This window comes from Oryzias latipes, chromosome 5 (assembly GCF_002234675.1).
Source record: "Oryzias latipes chromosome 5, ASM223467v1".
In the NCBI taxonomy this organism is placed as follows: Eukaryota; Metazoa; Chordata; class Actinopteri; order Beloniformes; family Adrianichthyidae; genus Oryzias; species Oryzias latipes.
In genome coordinates this window covers 17,121,725-17,138,913 of record NC_019863.2, presented here as the reverse complement: position 1 = coordinate 17,138,913, position 17,189 = coordinate 17,121,725, and the positions used below count along the sequence as shown (strand labels likewise).

Sequence of the window (17,189 nt, the reverse complement as noted above, 5' to 3'; positions counted from 1 at the left end):
ATATGTAGGGCAGGATAGAGACTGATTGGGGGGGTCACCATAAGGGCATGATTTGAAACATAATGAACTGGTTGGAGGACCTTCAGTTTCTCCGTAGCACAGACTTCTTAATCTCCCTAAAGTCTCACTCCTATCCTATTTTAATCTCTTGTAGAACCGTTCCCAGTGGTCTCTTTATTATGATTATTTTTAGGAAAAAAAAACTTGTGTTATTTTCTAGGACATAATTACTGCAGAACGGCAGGAGTTCATTAGAAATTTGCCTGAGTTGTGGGCAGGACCGTTGACGTGGAGTGAGCCTGCCCTTCCTTCCTGTCATCTATTTGTTGACATTCTCTCCCGCTAGCTTAAAGCCCCTCACACTCCCAACGAACATGACTGGTGCAACAAAAACAGTGAGCAATATTGGAGCTATCCAGCTGTAAAGTTTTGAGCCAGATGCCAGCTCAGATGAGGAAAAGGAAGACGTGCACGGATCTGGTTGTCAAGTGGATGCATCAGAATGGAGCAGAGCCGGGAGCTTGTGGCCTGCCCATTTTAGATTTGATGTCACACCTACAAGCTTTTTCCAACTGCATTTTTTCACCTGCTCCGGATTCACAATGATTTGAATAAAGAAATACTCAGAAATGAAACTTTAAGTGTAGTTTTCTTTGTATGAGTCCTTCATCGTGAGAAAAAATTTCCACAAGAACATTTTAAAAAACATTATTTTTTATCACAATGCTAAATGACGAAATCTAAATGTAGCATAGACAGGTTTGGCCAAAAATGTTTTCAATCTAAATTAAAAATTTTTTTTACAAACTTTGTTTCTTCTTGATTTATTATCTGAATTTTTAACATTTTTTGCAGCAAAAGCAGTTACTCAAAGTCCTCAGTGTTTGCCAGAGTCCACTGTTTTAATCAGGTTTACTAGCTTTGGATGTCAAGGTTACGGTGACAGGTAAAACACGATTTTATAGACCATTATTCTTTAAACTTTAGCCCGACAGTAAAAGTGCCTCGTAATGCATGTGTTTGCTGAAGATGTCCCCGAAGCTAGAAAAGTTCAGGCTACTGGAAAGCTTCTGCTCTGATTGGCCCTTTCCTCTGAAGGGGCGGGACTGCTTCGACTCAATGGCTGTCCATGTTGTATAAATGTAACCAAGGGATGCAAAGTTAGGCGTCCAGCATGCTTGTAGACCTGTGTTCCTTCTGAGACACTTTGTCACTTACCCAGTTAAAACACTGCTTTGTGTGTTTGTGAATCTAACTGTTTTTCGCGAAGGTCCCAAACAGATATAAATATCTGTGTGCAACACTAGAGAGTTGCCTTCCTGCCCTCAAAACAACACATTTGGTTAAAATGTATTCTGTTTGCCTTGGAAAAAATCATTTATTTGAACCCTTATGAGGATGATACTAAATGCTGGCTCATTTCAGATCTTCAATAAGATTTTGTGGTCTTGCAGAAGAGAAAGTTCACCTGTCTGTTTGTGCATTTTTTCTCTTACAGCTGATTGTATGATGTCAGGTTTTGGGAGACTAAACAAACACCAGACTCGTATGCCCAATTGTGTGTGTTTAGCATGAGATCACATGCTGACAGACACAGTAAAAACTCACAGATAACCATCGTGAGCAGAGCAACTTTCTCCTGTGTGCATTTCTGCAGATGCTTTAGCTACATCAAAGCAGCAGGGGGAGCTGTCTGAAAACATGACTTCTGTATTATTCCATGTAAACATTTGACTCTGCTGTTAGTTTGGGTGCTTTGTCCGTCACTTCTCAGGAACAGTTTCCTCTCTGAATGCACAACAACATGTGACTCTCCTCCCCCTTCTGTTTTTGGGCTCTCTAACACTGTCTTTGTTGATTAAGTGGCCTCTAGAGTCTAGATTCCTAAGTCGTGAGTCTATCAGACAGACCCATCCCCTTCAAAAAACTGCCTCAGCCAATTTCAGAGCCTCAACCTTCGACTCTTCCTCACCTCCTCCTGCTTGATGTCCACCACCGTGTGTGTTATCAAACCCCAACACCCCTCCTTCAGGAACCCAGCATTAGTTTTTTTTGCAAGCTTTGTGCAGTTTTTCCTCAAAGACACAGACTGTGGTGGGTGGGTCTCCGTGCGTCCAATCTGACTGAGCCTGCTCTGCTGCCTTGTCGACAAAAAAGGTGGAGCCTGTGCTGAAGTTTTAAGAGGGCGGAAAAACATTTTTTTGTGAGCACTAAGTGTGTGTGCTTGTGTGTTTTTGTTTGTTTGTGTGTGCGTGAAAGTCTCTGCTTGAGACACAGTGTGGATTGAAAGGGTGTGTGTGATCAGACATCTGAGAGCATTTGAGTAGGATATACAGCAACACAAAGAGGATATACACACGGTCAAACCTATGGTACGTATCTGGACTGCATTTCCCCTTTATGCTTGTTTGAATGTGAAGCTCTGTGTGGAAGCTTCCTTTTGGACCTGGTGCCTCCTTTCAATGAGCTGAACTGGTGAATTGTTTGGCAGTTTGTGTCGTGCAGTGGTCCTCTGTGTCATGCCTGAGTGATTTGCTGCCACATAAAGAATTAGTGACCTGAAAAACAACTATTGTTTCTCTGTTTCAGTTTTGTTGTTGCTCTTTTGAACCTCAGGGGCAGCAGTCGGCAAGGTAATGGCAAATTAGGATTGAAGATGAGAGTAAAGGTCTTGCTGTGAATCAACTTTTTGGAACTTTTTAGTTTGACAGTGGCAGCTACACCCTTAAATCTACATCTGATGATGCACTGATGATGAAGACTTTGCATTAATAGGAAAAGATTCTTTTTTGCTAAAACATAATACTTTAACTTCTCTTTTGAGTTATTTTCCTGGCGTTTGGACTGCAGCTTTCTTCATTGCCACACTGGAAGGAAATTGTGATCACAGGCTGCTCAGAAAGTTGCTAATTCAAAGTCAAGTTGGCAGCTTGGTTAAGACTGCTTTTCAGCCATATGCCTGCTTGTGGTGTTGGGTGGGGCACAGCATTAGTCATCAGTTTCTAAATGAGGGACAGGCTTTTCATTGCTGTCATTTGATAAGGCCTGAATACCCATTGCATTGTCCATTCATATTTAAAAAAAATACATCATGCAGAGCCTGGTGCTTTAAGCTCACTGAAGTATATGAGGAATTGATCAAACTAATGCAAGAATGGCAAACATGCAGCTCTGCATGGTTGCCAAAGTGAAAGATGACCATTATACCTCCACTGTCTCTTTGCTCCATCACTGGTTTTTCTAGTCAGATGGATATACCAGCTTTTCCAGTATGATCGTCAGTGCCTTTGGATCAACACATTCATTACTGTCTCCACTGGTTGCTGGTGCAGACACAAAGAAATCTGTTTTTCCACAGAATATAGGAAATCTGATCAGACTTCACTGCTTATATAGTTCCTTCAGTATTTTAGTAAATTTGACATCAGAAGAAGCTAAATGTTTTTCTTCATCAGGTGAAACCTGACCCGATTTATGTTAGAAACACTTGTTTAAAGGGACATTCCTGCCACGTACCTTTAAATGCTCAGGGTGGCGCTCAGACTATAGAACATCTGATGCATGGAAACGGTCAAGTCTTTCCACCGCGCTAGCAGAGGCACTTGGCATTCAGAAATGATGACTTGTCACAAAAATGGCGACATTTAAAGACAAAAATAGCTTGTTGAGGGGAAAGCATCTCATCGGTCACTCAAACCACAAACCAGCTGGGGTTGTGCTTGGGGACCACAAGCGAAGAAGTTCCTGATTTTTGTCAGAAGAAAACGTTTCAGAGACCTGATGCTGAAAGGCACTGGTGGTCTAGTGGGTAGTGATATGGGGACAGGGTTGCTGGTTCAAGAGCTGTTCTAGCAGGAATGTACGGAAGGACAGATGCCTATAGTGTTCAGATCACTATTGTTACTCTCTGTGGTAGGCCTTTAACAAAGGCTTTGACCTCAGTTACTTCAGCGGCGCTGTTCAAAGTGGCCCTAAAGAGGATGTGGTGGTGGAAAACCCTGAGTGTAAATGTGGAACAGTGTTCTTGTAAAAAGCTCAAACTTTATTTTTTAAATAATTCTTCAATAAGGTTCTAAGTTAATTGTAACACACATTTTCACACATCAAAAATGAGATGTAAGCTCAGCACCTATGGTTGACTTGGCGCAGATGCTTATCTGACATCCATTCATTTCTTAATTTACTGTACATACTGAAACGTGTCCTTGGTTAAAATGGAATAATGGGGCTTCCATCAGTGGTTGTTGTAAGCGTATGATCTGTGGCAAATCTCTGAGAGCACACCGCGCACAGGAGAAGTGAGGAATGCAGGAATGCAGGAATGCCGGAGGTAATGACAGACAAAAAAAAACTCTCAAAGTGTCTAGTTGAGGCATTGCACAGAGAGGTCTGTGACGTGACATAACAAACATCTGGTGGGGCTTGGGGACTAAAGCTCAGAAGCTGAAGGATCAAAACTGCTTCAGTTTGATTTATAGTTCATTGTTTTTTTTCCATTTAATTATGGTAGCCTTTCTTTTTCTGAGAGTGGAGTGTATATTTTTTAAATTGCAGCTTAAAGTTTGTTTTCCTATTAATTATTTTTTTATTGCATTTGTAAACAAATGACCTTTAAAGGCAAAACCCCATTTAAGGTGATGCTGTATTTACATTCTTGTTAGCATCAATGGTCATTTCTTCCTTTTACAGGTAAACATAATAATCCAGTTTGAATTTGTCTTAATTCATAAAATGAAGCATTCTATCCTGCTGTAGATCCTTGCCTTCAGTTGTTTTATGCATATTTATTACCGGTAAATGAGACATTTCAGAACTTGTTTTGAATTATAATTTCTTCTCAGGTCAGGATCATTTTAAGTGTCAAAAACACGTGTAGTTATCCAGATTTTTAGTAGATGAGAACAAAGTGAAGATTAAATGTGTCTTATCAAATGTTTACCGGGCCTAAGTACAAGTCATAGTCTCTATTCAAAGGTTGTGCGTCGACAAATATACGATTGAAATTCACTTAGACAGATCTTTATTTATTTATTTTTTCTTAAAAGTCCCACCCCGATCATCTTTTGATAGATTTTAAAAGCGTCCCCTTTCAGTTATTTTTAATTCAGCCAAAGTCAAGAAGCAGTGTCATTTTCCACGATATACCATAGTCTCTGCAGAGCGGCAGGAGTTTATTAGAAATTCTCTGGGTTGTGGGCGGAATTGTTAGTGTGGCGTAAGCCTCCCCCTACTTCCTGTCATCCACCTGTTTCCACGCTCTACCGCCAGCTTACAGCCCCTCACAACCCCTTACAACCCTAACCTTACATTCCCAGTGCAACCAAAATGGCAACCAGGTGTACAGGTTGAAGCCAGATGGCAGCTCAGATGAGGAAAACAAAGATGTACATGGATCTATTTGTCTGAGTGCATGCATCAGAATGGAGCAGAGCAGGGAGCTTGCAGCCGGACAATTTTAGCTTCTATGTCACTACTATAAGCTTTTTCGAATGGCATTTTTCCTCTGCAAATCACAACAATATGAAAGAAGTAATACTCAGAAATGCAATTTTAATCTTAATGTTCTTTATATATGTCCTCCATCATCAGAAAAATGACACAAGAACATGTCAAAAACACCAAAAACACAATTTTCATTGGAGTGTGTCTTTAAAAATGTTATAGGAAATTGTTTTGAGTTAACACCTCTCTGTGACCTCACTCACCTTTCTCTCATTTCACACTTCCTCTTCACTCTTTGCTCTGAACAATATTTATTCTTTCCAGAAGCAGTGAGATGATTCCAAATATATATTATTACAAATGTTCCGAAAGAGATAAAAAGACGGAGACTCTGGAAAAGTTCTGTATCTGTTTGAGCTAACACATTTACTTTTGGCTGTCACGAGTCAGGAAGGTTTTAAACTGACTTTATTTTTCCAGAGGTCTAAAATTCTGATCGAGTTGCATCAAGATGAGAAGTAGTTTGTGTTAAATGCAGCACTCTGATGTGAAGCAATCGTTTTGCAGAGGCGTTGTGACTTTCTAAATCAAAGTTTCCACATTGAAGATGCCTCAAAGTAGAGTAAGACCTTCTGTTCTCCATCTCTTAACATCTCTCCCCTTCTGTTGTTTTTCTCTGCTTGCATGTATCTTGACGTTTAACTCACACTCCAAGCTTAAAGCTTGGGCAGACTCATCATTATTTTTCCAATCAGAGCTTTAGTTCTCACGACGTTTTCAACAGATGCTAAAACTGTCACGTATGTGATGGTTACAACACTGGAAACAGAACACACGTTTTCAGCTTTTGTTCTTATTGTGTTTGTGAATGTTTGAACTCGGGTGAGCAGATAATCAAAGTACAACAAACTAGTTTGAAGCAATGGATTGGGTTGGATGTGAAAGCACCTGCATTCCCTCCCTGGTATGCAGGCCTCTGCATTCATTTGAAGAGCTGGGCTGGGCCTAACAGCTTCACCTGAAGAGTTTTCTGTGCTTTCAAAATAAATACTTTGTTATTCTGTTATCAAACACTGGCAACACAGGAATATGTAATCTTACCCCTTTAAGTGGATTTTGACGCCTGAAGCATTTACCGAAAAACTGCTGCAATTTGAGACTTTCATTTCTAAACCAGATTGAAGGAATGTAACTTATCGAGATTCAGGTCTTTTTCTTTAGATGAAAGTATGTTTTTTAAGTCGGTTCTGGCAGGTCTAAACACATTTGGCCTAAAAAAAATTCCCCCTGGAATTAGGATTTGTATTTGAATTATGAGTTTACATTTTTGCAAAAACAGAAGTCAATATAAGTGATCAGCTTCAAGTTCACTAAAATTGTTTTAATAATGTATGAAGGGTCTTCAAAACCAAAATGTATGCTTTAAAAAAAATGGGGGGCTAAAAAAAAATTCCAACTGCATGTATTCATCCATTAGTTAACCTCAAGTTTGCTGTTGTTGATTATCTGATTTCATATTAATGTAAAAATGTCATTCTAGGCCACGAGGTCACTCAACATTGTCTCGTGCAAAGGTTATCTTAGGGAAATCAAAGAACATAGTGGCGGCAACAGCTGATTGGTTTTAGCTGAGTTAGGAACTGCTCGTGCAGCACAGATATCACACCCTGTGTGAGAATGGAACAAGAGTACACTAAGGGCTCACCTTTCTTTGCTTTGAAAATGAACGTGAATTATGTCTGAGTTTATTTTTCACCCTACGACCTCAGCAGGAGATGAGCCAACTTGGGAACCGCTGCTGTCACCACCAACAGGGTAAAAATCCTTGTTCAAAGTGTCAAGTTCAGCAATGGCTTCATCGAACGCCGTCTTAGCCAGACTGCAGGCCTTGTCCGGGTTGTTGAGGATTTCATAATAGAACACCGAGAAGCAGTTATGGCCTTTGTGCTGGAATGTGGTGCTGGAGACACCCTTCACCACTCAGAGCATTATGGATCTGTTTGTCCTCTTTCTTCAAAGCTGTGCTGCATATTTCTTGGTCTGCCTTCATGGTGACAAATGAAAATATTTCCTCCTCCAACCAGATGGGACTTTGAGTCTTTTTTTCTGCAATGTATGCTGTTGTGAAACAGATGCGGTTCCTTGTTATGTGATAATGATGTTTTTTATTGTGTGATCTGCACATGTAACCCTCCTCTCCCTATTGTTTTCTCTCCTTCTCTCTGCAGTCGCAGCCGAGTCAGGCAACACCCAAACCGACACCTCAGGTCTCTGCTGGGAAGCCTGCGCAGTTCGAGGTTTCAAAGATTTCCTTTTATATTACCGTCCAACTCCTTCTCTGCCTCCGTCTTCCTGTCTCTCTGACCTCTCATTATAAGTTGTTTTTGTTACTTTCCTGTGTCATTCCTCTGTTGAAAATTGCAACATATTGAGCAGAGAGCTGGAATGGGGCTTGTGGGTTCTCAGAAATGTATTGTGTTCCCATGTTTCCTTTTAAAAACATTGGAGGTAACACCCAGTTTTAAAAGCAAAAACTGCCCTGAAACAATGGATTGTAAAAATGTTTACATTCAGGAAGTACACAGATACTTTTCAAAATGACAGCATTGCTTGTATAAATTCCCCAAAAATGTACCCAAAGAAGAATTTCTCTGTCTATAATTATTTACACCAGCATGACTTTTGTCTGAAATTATTCTGCAACACACCTGAGTTTCTTATCTGACTTTGTTTTATTTCCTCGCCGACACTGTTTGAATAAACCAACACCGTTCGCGTTAAGTGTTTTCACTTATCGCTCAACAAATAGGCTTAGACATTGTATGCTTTAGTAAAAGAAAAAGCTAGTGTGCAGATAATAGTTAAAACAAAAATCATGCTTGTTAAATGTTCTTCAGTCTTTTTGAGTCTTGTTTGGTCAAAAATAATCATCAACCCAACCTTATTTTGGACTATGTACTTTCAGGATACAGCTCCAACAGTTTGCATGATTTAGGGCTAAAACGTTTATTGAATATAGAATATAATATTTTTTTTATTTTTAGGTTTTAAATCTAAATACTCAACCATAATGCAAAGGGTGCATAAATACTGTATATATTGGTCACCCTTAGCAAGATGTAGAGGGTGTGTATGTGAATGATGGTAATACTTGTTCTGAGTGGAATCCGTTGATTGATTGGCAACGACAAAGCTAAACCAAAAGAAAAGATTTAAAGATTTTAGAGACTTTTTCTTTCATTTTCTTTTAGATTAAAAGTCACATGATTTCTTTTTTTATGCTGTACCACACTAAAAGTGGGCTACCTTTTCATTCCAAATTTGATTAGCTTTACTGAGTTTTTTCATCAAAGTGCTCTTTATATTTATCAAAAAGAATAATGCTGTGATAATTGCAAAATGTTTATAATTTGAAAAAAATTGTTACACCATCCTCTGAATGCTTAGTAAGTCTTTTGTTTATAAAATTACAGAACTTCAGTGAATAAAAAATGGCATAGCAGTCTTGTAGGAAGTCACATGGTACAAAATGCTGAGGTGGCCCACAATGCAAACATCCAAAAAGTTGTTACTAAGCTACTACATCCGGTGCGTTGCAGAAGGCATCATCAGGATCTGCCATGGCTGCAAAGCCTGGGATGGTTGCCACAGCAACAGGCGATGCTACAGGAAGTGGGCCGGCAGCAGGGAAACAGACGGCTAAAGCTAAACCAGAGGTAGTTTATTCCTGGCAGACTGAACAAAAGTCGGGATGCTTTTGGCACTTTGGTGTATCACGGCTTCTTTCACATGGATTCAAACCTTCAGTTTGCTCATCATGGGAGAACTTGAACCTCCGTCTTTCTGCCTAAACTGCATTTGTTAAACCTCTTCTTTGTTTCATGTGATGCTTCCAGTAATGTCACTCTTGTTGGCATTTTTCTGTTCATTGGATGCAAAACTTCTGCTTCATCCCTTGAAAGCTCTTCCATCATCGGGCTTGTGAGGAATCCCATGCTATCTTCTAAAATTCATGAACTTTTTTCAAACACATTCTACTTCTCCAAAGACTAACACTACACTGACCGGTGAAACTCTTACTGACATGCTATCATCAAACGTTGGTCTTAAAGATGCTGTCATGACCTGAAGCTTTTTAAAAATTCCATAATGGACCAAAAGCTGGAAAACACCTATACTGAAACATTTGTTGATTGTTGGGGAAATCTCTGTCTGGATTCCAACACAAATGAGAAAAAAAAAGAGTTTTAGTTTAGCCTGATCTAACCAGGCTTGCTTTTAAAAACTGCTTACTTTTACCTTTCTTGATATTGTGCCTACGTGAGAGTCCCATGACTTTCTTATACTTTCTTTAGAGTTCCTGTGAATCCTTTTTATGCTTGTGTCCATGAATAATCGTTTGACTGCGTGTTTGTAGACTGCATCTCAAGTCAAGGGCAAGGCTACAGTTCCTTCTCCTACAGCTGGATCAGCAGCTGTCTCTGGTACGACAGCAGCAGCATCCTCTACAAAACCTAAAGAGTCGCCCAAAGACTCGGCCAAGGTAGACTTGACTTCTGCAAGCCTTTCCTGATTGATGGCTCTCTTGGCATTTCTTTGGGTGTCTTCCATTTTTGTTTCTCTTCTCTGACTTTTGTCGTTTGAATTTTTCAAATTGAAAAATTTATATATGCTTTGCAATCTCAGTGGCCTTATGGTAGAGTGTCCACCCTCAGACTGGAAGGTCATGGGTTCAAATCCACGGCCGAGTCATACCAAAGACCCAAAGCCTTTCTGAGCATTATCTCAGCATTAAGAGGTTGGAATGGGAATTTAAACCACCAAATGGTTCACGAGTGCAGTTGTGTCTGCAGCTCAGCACTCTCCCAAGGGACAGGTCAAATGAGGAGGGATAATTTCACACATTTTATGGGGCTTTAACTTAGCTTTGGACAATCTTTCAGGAGCTTTTATGAAGCAACTCTCTACTTTGGCATACGGTACATAGTGCATTTCTACTTTCAGGTGATGTAAAGTAACTTTTTTTCCGCTGCGCATCTCTAATCTCAAACCTGAGTCTGGGACAGGCTTCCAGGCTGATCATTTGTTTGTCAATTTAGTGAACATTAGGCTGCTGAAGTGTTTTTCTCTGCTGAAAATGATTCTCTCTGTGCTGTATTCTAATATATGTTGTTGTTATTGTACATTATTATTTAGTAAAATCTTTGCCCTGTGACTAAGACTAATTTTGTTGTCATAAATGTTTTTGTTTGGTTGCAATAAAAAAACCTCATATCTTACAGCAGGCAAGAGGAACCTGCAAGTATTGAGATGTTTGGCTAAGAAGCAGCTCATTAACACTTCTTTTTTTCCACAATTGTAAACTGGATAAACCTGTGCTCAAACGTGTTTTTTTACATTGCAAATACTCTGAGAAAAGAAGATTACACAAAAGATGCAAAAAATGATGTAAAAGACAAAAGGGACATGGAAATGTTCAAAAGCTAGCTTTCAGATTCTGTATGCATCAGTTCACTAATTGGCAAAAGTTTTTTCAGCACAAATCCCTCGCATGTTCTACAGAAAGACAAAGATGAACCAATGTTGTTTTTACCAATGCAAATTGCAATGCAATGCAATTGAAAAAAAGAAACAAACAAAAAACCCATAACAAAAATTGTCATGTAAGTGGAAATACCTTACACTAACCTCCAAGCATGGTGGTGCAGGTATTGTGGCTGGACCGATTTGAACCTAAGAATCCTCCTCTTGTCTTGCTGAACACGTTAAAGTCAGTTGCAGCTGCTCTGTCTGTGGTTTGAAACATGTCTGAATATTCTGGTACATCCATGGAAGCTGCTGGTTAATGAGATGTAATCTGTGATTTCATTGAAATCTTCAGGAAAAGAGTAGATTTCCTCAAGTGATGCCTTCAGGGATTTTAAACATTGCCAAATGCTTTAATAAAAATGATTCTATTTTTCAATTAAAACACAATTTTATTTTTTAGAAAATATGGCCTTTTAGCTGAAGAAAGTGGAACCAAAAACATGTTTTTTATTTTTAGTTAAATGTTAATCAAATTCCAATCGTTCACACAGTATTTGCAGCTAAATGTGGATGTGTCCTGCAGGTTCAGGTGGAAGTTTCTTCTGCAGCACCAGTAGCCAAACAGGTACAGATACTCGGTAGAATTCAGCTGGTTTGAGTTTAGAACTGTGTTGTTTTCTGTCCCTCATTGTATTGTTGTGCTGCTTGCAGGCTCCTGCTGCAGATCCATTTGACGCCTTGGCCAGCAGCCTACCAACATCTGACCCTGTTACCCCCTCACAGCCTTCTTTCACTGGGCCAGAGGTCAAAGAGGTAACTGGGCAGCCCTTGCTTGTGTTTTTTTGTGGTAGTTTATGCAGAAAGATAATGGTATGCTGCATGGATCCGGTGTGTTTAATGTGTGCTGCATGTGTCTCAGCATGACATCACACCTGAGAAAGGTCAGAGGTGTGGAGACAGAGAGTCCACGCTGCCTCCAGGCTACAGATCTGAAAATGTGGTCAGTTTGTCACACTCTCTGTTTCCTTTTTCTTGCTGCCCTTCTGTGCTCGTGTCATTTTGACCTGACCTGGATGGCAAAAAGGTTTGGAGAGAATTTTGTTCCTCTTGAAGCCACCCACCCGTAGAAACCTACAAAATATATTCTATTTTCAGTATTACTGAGCCGTACTTTTTTACTTGCAGGTTTTTCTAGTATCACTTATCCTCTCTTATTATTACCCTTCTGCTTTTTAGTAATTCTAAAGTTTAGTAATTCTAGTTTATTTTGTGTTTCCAGACTCCACCTACTGCAAATATTCAACAACAACCCAAGGATGTGCCTGTGAGTTGAAAAATATTTAATATTTTTTTCTGATTCCAGATGCACTCTGATAGTTTTAGGTTCATACAAAGTCAAAATGGAATTGAACTTCCTCCAAGCAAGTCCAGACAGACTAACAGCCAGAAGCTGACAGGATCTCAGTTTTCCCTGCATAAGCTGCTGACTTCTGAGTACTGACGACTGTTGCACTGCACTGATGGGTGTTGGCTTTGCAAAAAGGGCAGGAGCTGCCTCACGTAACAGAGCTCGCTGACTCTTGCCTGACCAAACCCACAACATGTACATGCGCAAGGACACACGACGTGATGCATCTGTTGGGCTGTTGGGTCATCTGTGACACACCCACTAGTCCTACCCTGTCCCTGTTTAGATGTCAAGGATTTTTTTCAGTGTTATGATTTCTTACAATTCCCTTTTGGCTTTAATGTCTAGTTTTTATGTAATACGTTTGATTTTGTCTTCTATGTGTCTGTAAAGAGTGTTTGCTGCAACTTTTTACCCTAAGTGGAATGTGACGATGGGTGTGTCCTGTACTTTTCACTCACTGTTGGTACATGTAGTCTGTTTTGCATTATTTTGCCCCTTTGTCTGGTTTGTGTCTAAGTAACACACACCCTCTAGTGGAGGATCCTACGTCTGTGTGAAAGAAAGCTTCAAAAAATAAATCTGAAAGTGCATGTTGTAATCAGAAAGGTGATGTGTTTTCTCTTCCTGTCAGAAACCATTGAGCACAGACGACGCCCTGGAGTCTCTTTCAGCGGGTTTCACGACATCCACTGCCCCACCCGCAGCCCAAAAGCAGGAGGTCAGCCTTCAAGCATGCAGCACCTATTTGCTAGTTTATCTTTCACTCCTTTCTGAGAGTTATATCTAGAAATTGCACACACACTTTAGCATGTCAGCTGTTAAAGTTAAGCTTCCACCTTTACTGCAAATGTTCTTGGATCTAAAAAAAATACTACAAAATAATACACTTGAAGTTTATTTATACCTGAGTACACGTCTACTATAGCCCATGTAAGAAAACTAACAGAATACTTCTTCAGACTAAACTGGAACATTTCAAGGTTACAATTTATAGATAGTACAAAACAAATTTAAGTACACAGCTTCACTTTTTGAATACACCCGTGTACTTGTAGTATTCTTAAATTGACTATTTTTTTACTAAGGGTTCCTAAACATTTTACCTTACTGAAGTACTAGGGTTAAAGTTTTATTCATTTCTAAGAGTTTATTTTAAGCTGGATTCCCTTTGGATTGTAATAATAATTGGTGTTGAGTCAGATTTAGTAAATTAAAAACCAGGTTAAAATTTAAAAATCTACATTTTAGGTCTAACTGCCTTTTAGGTCAGTTAGATTGGACATATATTAAATTTATCAAGTTAAAAAAACAAATTGGGGACGAGCAGTGGGAGTTAGCCCCTCTTCTTTGGAATATATGATCTTTCTCTGTTCCTTTAAATTTTTCAGTCTTTTTAAAAAGTTTTATAAAAGATTTTCCTGTGTGAATCTGAGATATTCAGCAATTTTTTTCTAATTAATACATCTTTTTTCTGTATCAAATATACAAATACATGTAAAGGGCAAGTCTTTCCAAAGTCCTTCTAAAGGCGCAGACAGGACAAACTCTAACTTTTGTTCTCTGAATTTTTCTTGGTTGCAGAAAAATGTAACTCCTGCTAAAGCTTCTCCTGTTGCTGTGTCTCCTTCACCTCCTGCTGATAAAAAACCCAAGATGGAGAAAGTTTCAGATAATTTCTCACTGAAAACTGCAGAAGCATCACCTCCCGTTGTGGTATTTTTCCAAAGCAGTTTATTCTACTCTTAAGTTCTAAAAAAAAAAAAAAAATTAACATGGAGCCTTTCTATTAACCAGCTTTATGTTATTTATGGATGTCTGTCATGATTTTTTGAAGGAAAATGCAAATTTTTTTTGTGGAAAACATATTTCTAAGGATGTCTCTCAAAACATATTATAAAAATAGAAAAACATATATATTTGAAATGAATTTGTGTTTATGGAGATGTTTTGGGTCAAATTTAGAGGCTCAGTTTAAGAGTCTCTTTTTCCGTTTACCATCTGTCTTGCAGAAAGCTGCTCCTCCTGCTGTTTCTGTGAGTCAGGTTCCCCCCCCTGAGAAGAAGAACAAGGTGGAGAAAGTACCTACTAAGGCTGGCCCACCTCCTGCTGCCTCCACGGTTGGTTCTCAACATTTCTCACTGAAAATGGAATCCAAAACAATTACTTGAAAGTTTTCATGTTCAAGTGTTGACCATTTGCTTTTTTGGTGCTCTTAAATATCATACCATACCTGCCTGGTTTAGAAGGCTTTGCTCTTCATTTCAGGATTAGCCAAAATGTGTTTCCTTAGGTTATTATTTAAATTATTATTCTGTCTCATTTGGTGATTAAAAAGATTTCATAGAACTCATTGTACATTCAGTTAGCACTCTCTTAAAGCATTTTAGAAACTTTACACTAAAATCCATCCCAAAAATATTTAGGATTTAAACAGTTTCATATATTTAGGAATAATAAACAAAACTGAAGCTTAAAGAGATTATCTGCAGCAGTAGTTTGTTAGAAATTCACCTCTGAGTTGTGGGCGGGACTGTTGGCGTGGAGCAACGCTGTCCCCCTTCCCCTCCCCATTACGGAGAGGTCTCTGTCTTCCCACTAGCTTACATTCCCTCACAACCTCAACCCAACATTACTGGTGCAACAACAAAAATGAGGAGCAATATTGGAGCTATCCAGCTGCACAGATTTGACGAGCAAAACAAAGACGTACATGGATCCATTTGTCTGCAAGTGGATGCATCAGAATGGAGCGGAGGGAGCTTGTGGCCCCCACCAGTGTATTTTTATATTACAATTGTAGCATTTTTCATCTGCTCCTGTTTCACGATAATTTGAATAAAGAAACACTCAGAAACGCAATTTTAAGCGTAATACTTTTAATTTGTCTTTATATTTATTTTCTTAATTTTGTTTATATGTGCTCCATCATCAAAAAAAACAAAACACCAACACACGATTTTCATAGAAGTGGGATTTTTAAAAGAAGAAGACATTTTCTTTCCAGCATCTATTCCTGTTATGAAGTAAAGCCTGAAAACATATTCCTTTTTTTTTAGAAGACCAATTGTCTTTTCATGATTTTGTCCTGACATTAGGGTGGCTCCCCACCTCTTGATGCTCTCAGCGCTCTTAGTGACACGTTGCCCGTGGACAAGCCAAAACCAGAATCTCCCAAACTCAGACCTGAAGATTTTGTCTCGGTAAGCAAACAAACCCACTCTTAAAAAAAAAAGCAATTCTTTAAATCAGAAATCCTAGAAAAACATAAATACAATTCATTTTGTTAAATTGTCCCGCCGAATTGAAACTCTTGTTAATGATAAGTTTTGCCTATTACCCATAAATCACCTCTTTGGTTGATTTTTTCCAGGAGAAGATCACAGCGGAAAAGGGTGTGCGTGTTGGAGAGAGGGAGGACACTCTTCCTCCAGGCTACAGGTTCAATAAGGAAGATCTAAAAAAGCTACCTGCACCTGAACCTGAGGTGAGAAAAATTGAAGTCTTTTTTTATCAGCTACAATGTATTATTTTAATAGGAAATATATTAGTAAAAAATGGTTTCCTCTGATTTGCATCATCTTGCAGCCCTCTATGGAGTCAGGTGATGCTCTGGACATTTTATCAGGTGACTTCATGACCTCATCAGCTGCTCCCACTGTTCAAGCTCCTGTTGTGTCCTCATCCGCTGCACCTGTACAGGTATGGAGCACATGCATCACTGCCGGTAGCATACTAGGAAAGCTCCAGTAACTGTTCTTAATGCCTGTTTTGATGTCACAGAAAGCTCCTGCTCCTCCTGCTGGTAAGAAAGATGCAACAAAAACCTCTTCTGGTGATTTTTCTCTGGAGGAAGGACTGTCTGCTTCTACTGCCAAGGTAAAGATGTGGATGTTGAACATCTGAGCTAGATTAAATGAAATTATTCAGAGTTTGTAAATTGTGTGATTGGTGTTGTCTGCAGAAAGTGAAATCTCATGCGCCTCCTCCTGTGGCTGTGTGTCCCATTCCTCCTGATGCTAAAAAAGCAGCAGGAGGGAAAGCAAAGCCTGATAAGGTGTGAAGCCGAATTTCTTTGCTCACACAGATGTTTATTATCTGTTAAGATATACAATAGATCTATAATAAAGAGTCTATTCTGTCCTCAGGATGACTCTGATGCTTTCAGCGCTCTAAGTGACACGTTGCCAGCAGCCGATAAACCAAAACCTGAACCCCCCAAACTCAAACCTAAGGATGTTGTGGAGGTAAAATCAGGAAAAGTGTCATGATTTTCCTTACATCTATGCTTTATGAAAAGCTCCCCCAGCAGCCAATGGCTTTTGATGTTGTCTTTTCTTAAGGAGGACATCAAGGCGACGGAGGGTGTGACTACTGGAGGGAACAAGTGTCCTCTTCCTCCAGGTTACAGGTTTGATAAGGAAGATCTCAAAGACATACCTGCACCTGAACCTGAGGTGAGATGCAGATGAGCTCACTCCAAGGTTTAAATGTAAACTAAAGAGTCTGTGGTGCTGATCAGCTGTTTCTGTGTGTCCTGCAGCCCAGCCTGGATCCAGGTGAGGCTCTGGACTTTCTGTCTGGAGACTTTACCTCATCCTCAGTAGCTCCATCAGTCCAAGCTCCTGTAGCCCCTAAAGACCTTCCTGCACAGGTACACTACAGAACTCTTTCTGATTCATTCTGCAGCTTGCTGCCAAATTTGTTTGATTAAAGAGAATTCAAATACAAACTTTCATTTAATAAAAATGAAGGTTCTGCAGCCATATTCAAGCTTCTTTTGCATTATTGTTAGAGTCTTAAAATATAT

At 39.4% G+C, this 17,189-nt stretch overlaps 1 protein-coding gene across 24 annotated transcripts in view; it reads left to right on the top strand.

Annotated features, from left to right (window-relative positions):
• The window catches only part of cast (calpastatin), a 31,355-nt gene that overhangs the window by 7,544 nt on the left and 6,622 nt on the right, over window positions 1-17,189 (top strand). For 6 of the 24 annotated variants that reach the window (XM_011475100.3, XM_011475102.3, XM_020703292.2 and 3 more), the window contains exons 2-19: window positions 7,671-7,739; window positions 9,042-9,158; window positions 9,860-9,985; window positions 11,555-11,596; window positions 11,683-11,784; window positions 11,891-11,971; window positions 12,251-12,295; window positions 13,014-13,100; window positions 13,964-14,095; window positions 14,392-14,499; window positions 15,478-15,582; window positions 15,753-15,866; window positions 15,968-16,081; window positions 16,163-16,258; window positions 16,344-16,436; window positions 16,528-16,626; window positions 16,723-16,836; window positions 16,923-17,033. In XM_011475100.3, the coding sequence (XP_011473402.1) occupies window positions 7,671-7,739; window positions 9,042-9,158; window positions 9,860-9,985; window positions 11,555-11,596; window positions 11,683-11,784; window positions 11,891-11,971; window positions 12,251-12,295; window positions 13,014-13,100; window positions 13,964-14,095; window positions 14,392-14,499; window positions 15,478-15,582; window positions 15,753-15,866; window positions 15,968-16,081; window positions 16,163-16,258; window positions 16,344-16,436; window positions 16,528-16,626; window positions 16,723-16,836; window positions 16,923-17,033 (1,755 nt within the window). Of the gene's footprint in view, window positions 1-2,210; window positions 2,373-7,670; window positions 7,740-9,041; window positions 9,159-9,859; window positions 9,986-11,554; window positions 11,597-11,682; window positions 11,785-11,890; window positions 11,972-12,250; window positions 12,296-13,013; window positions 13,101-13,963; window positions 14,096-14,391; window positions 14,500-15,477; window positions 15,583-15,752; window positions 15,867-15,967; window positions 16,082-16,162; window positions 16,259-16,343; window positions 16,437-16,527; window positions 16,627-16,722; window positions 16,837-16,922; window positions 17,034-17,189 lie in introns of those variants that run through there. The other 18 variants (XM_011475109.3, XM_011475111.3, XM_011475107.3 and 15 more) reach the window with 12 other exon arrangements.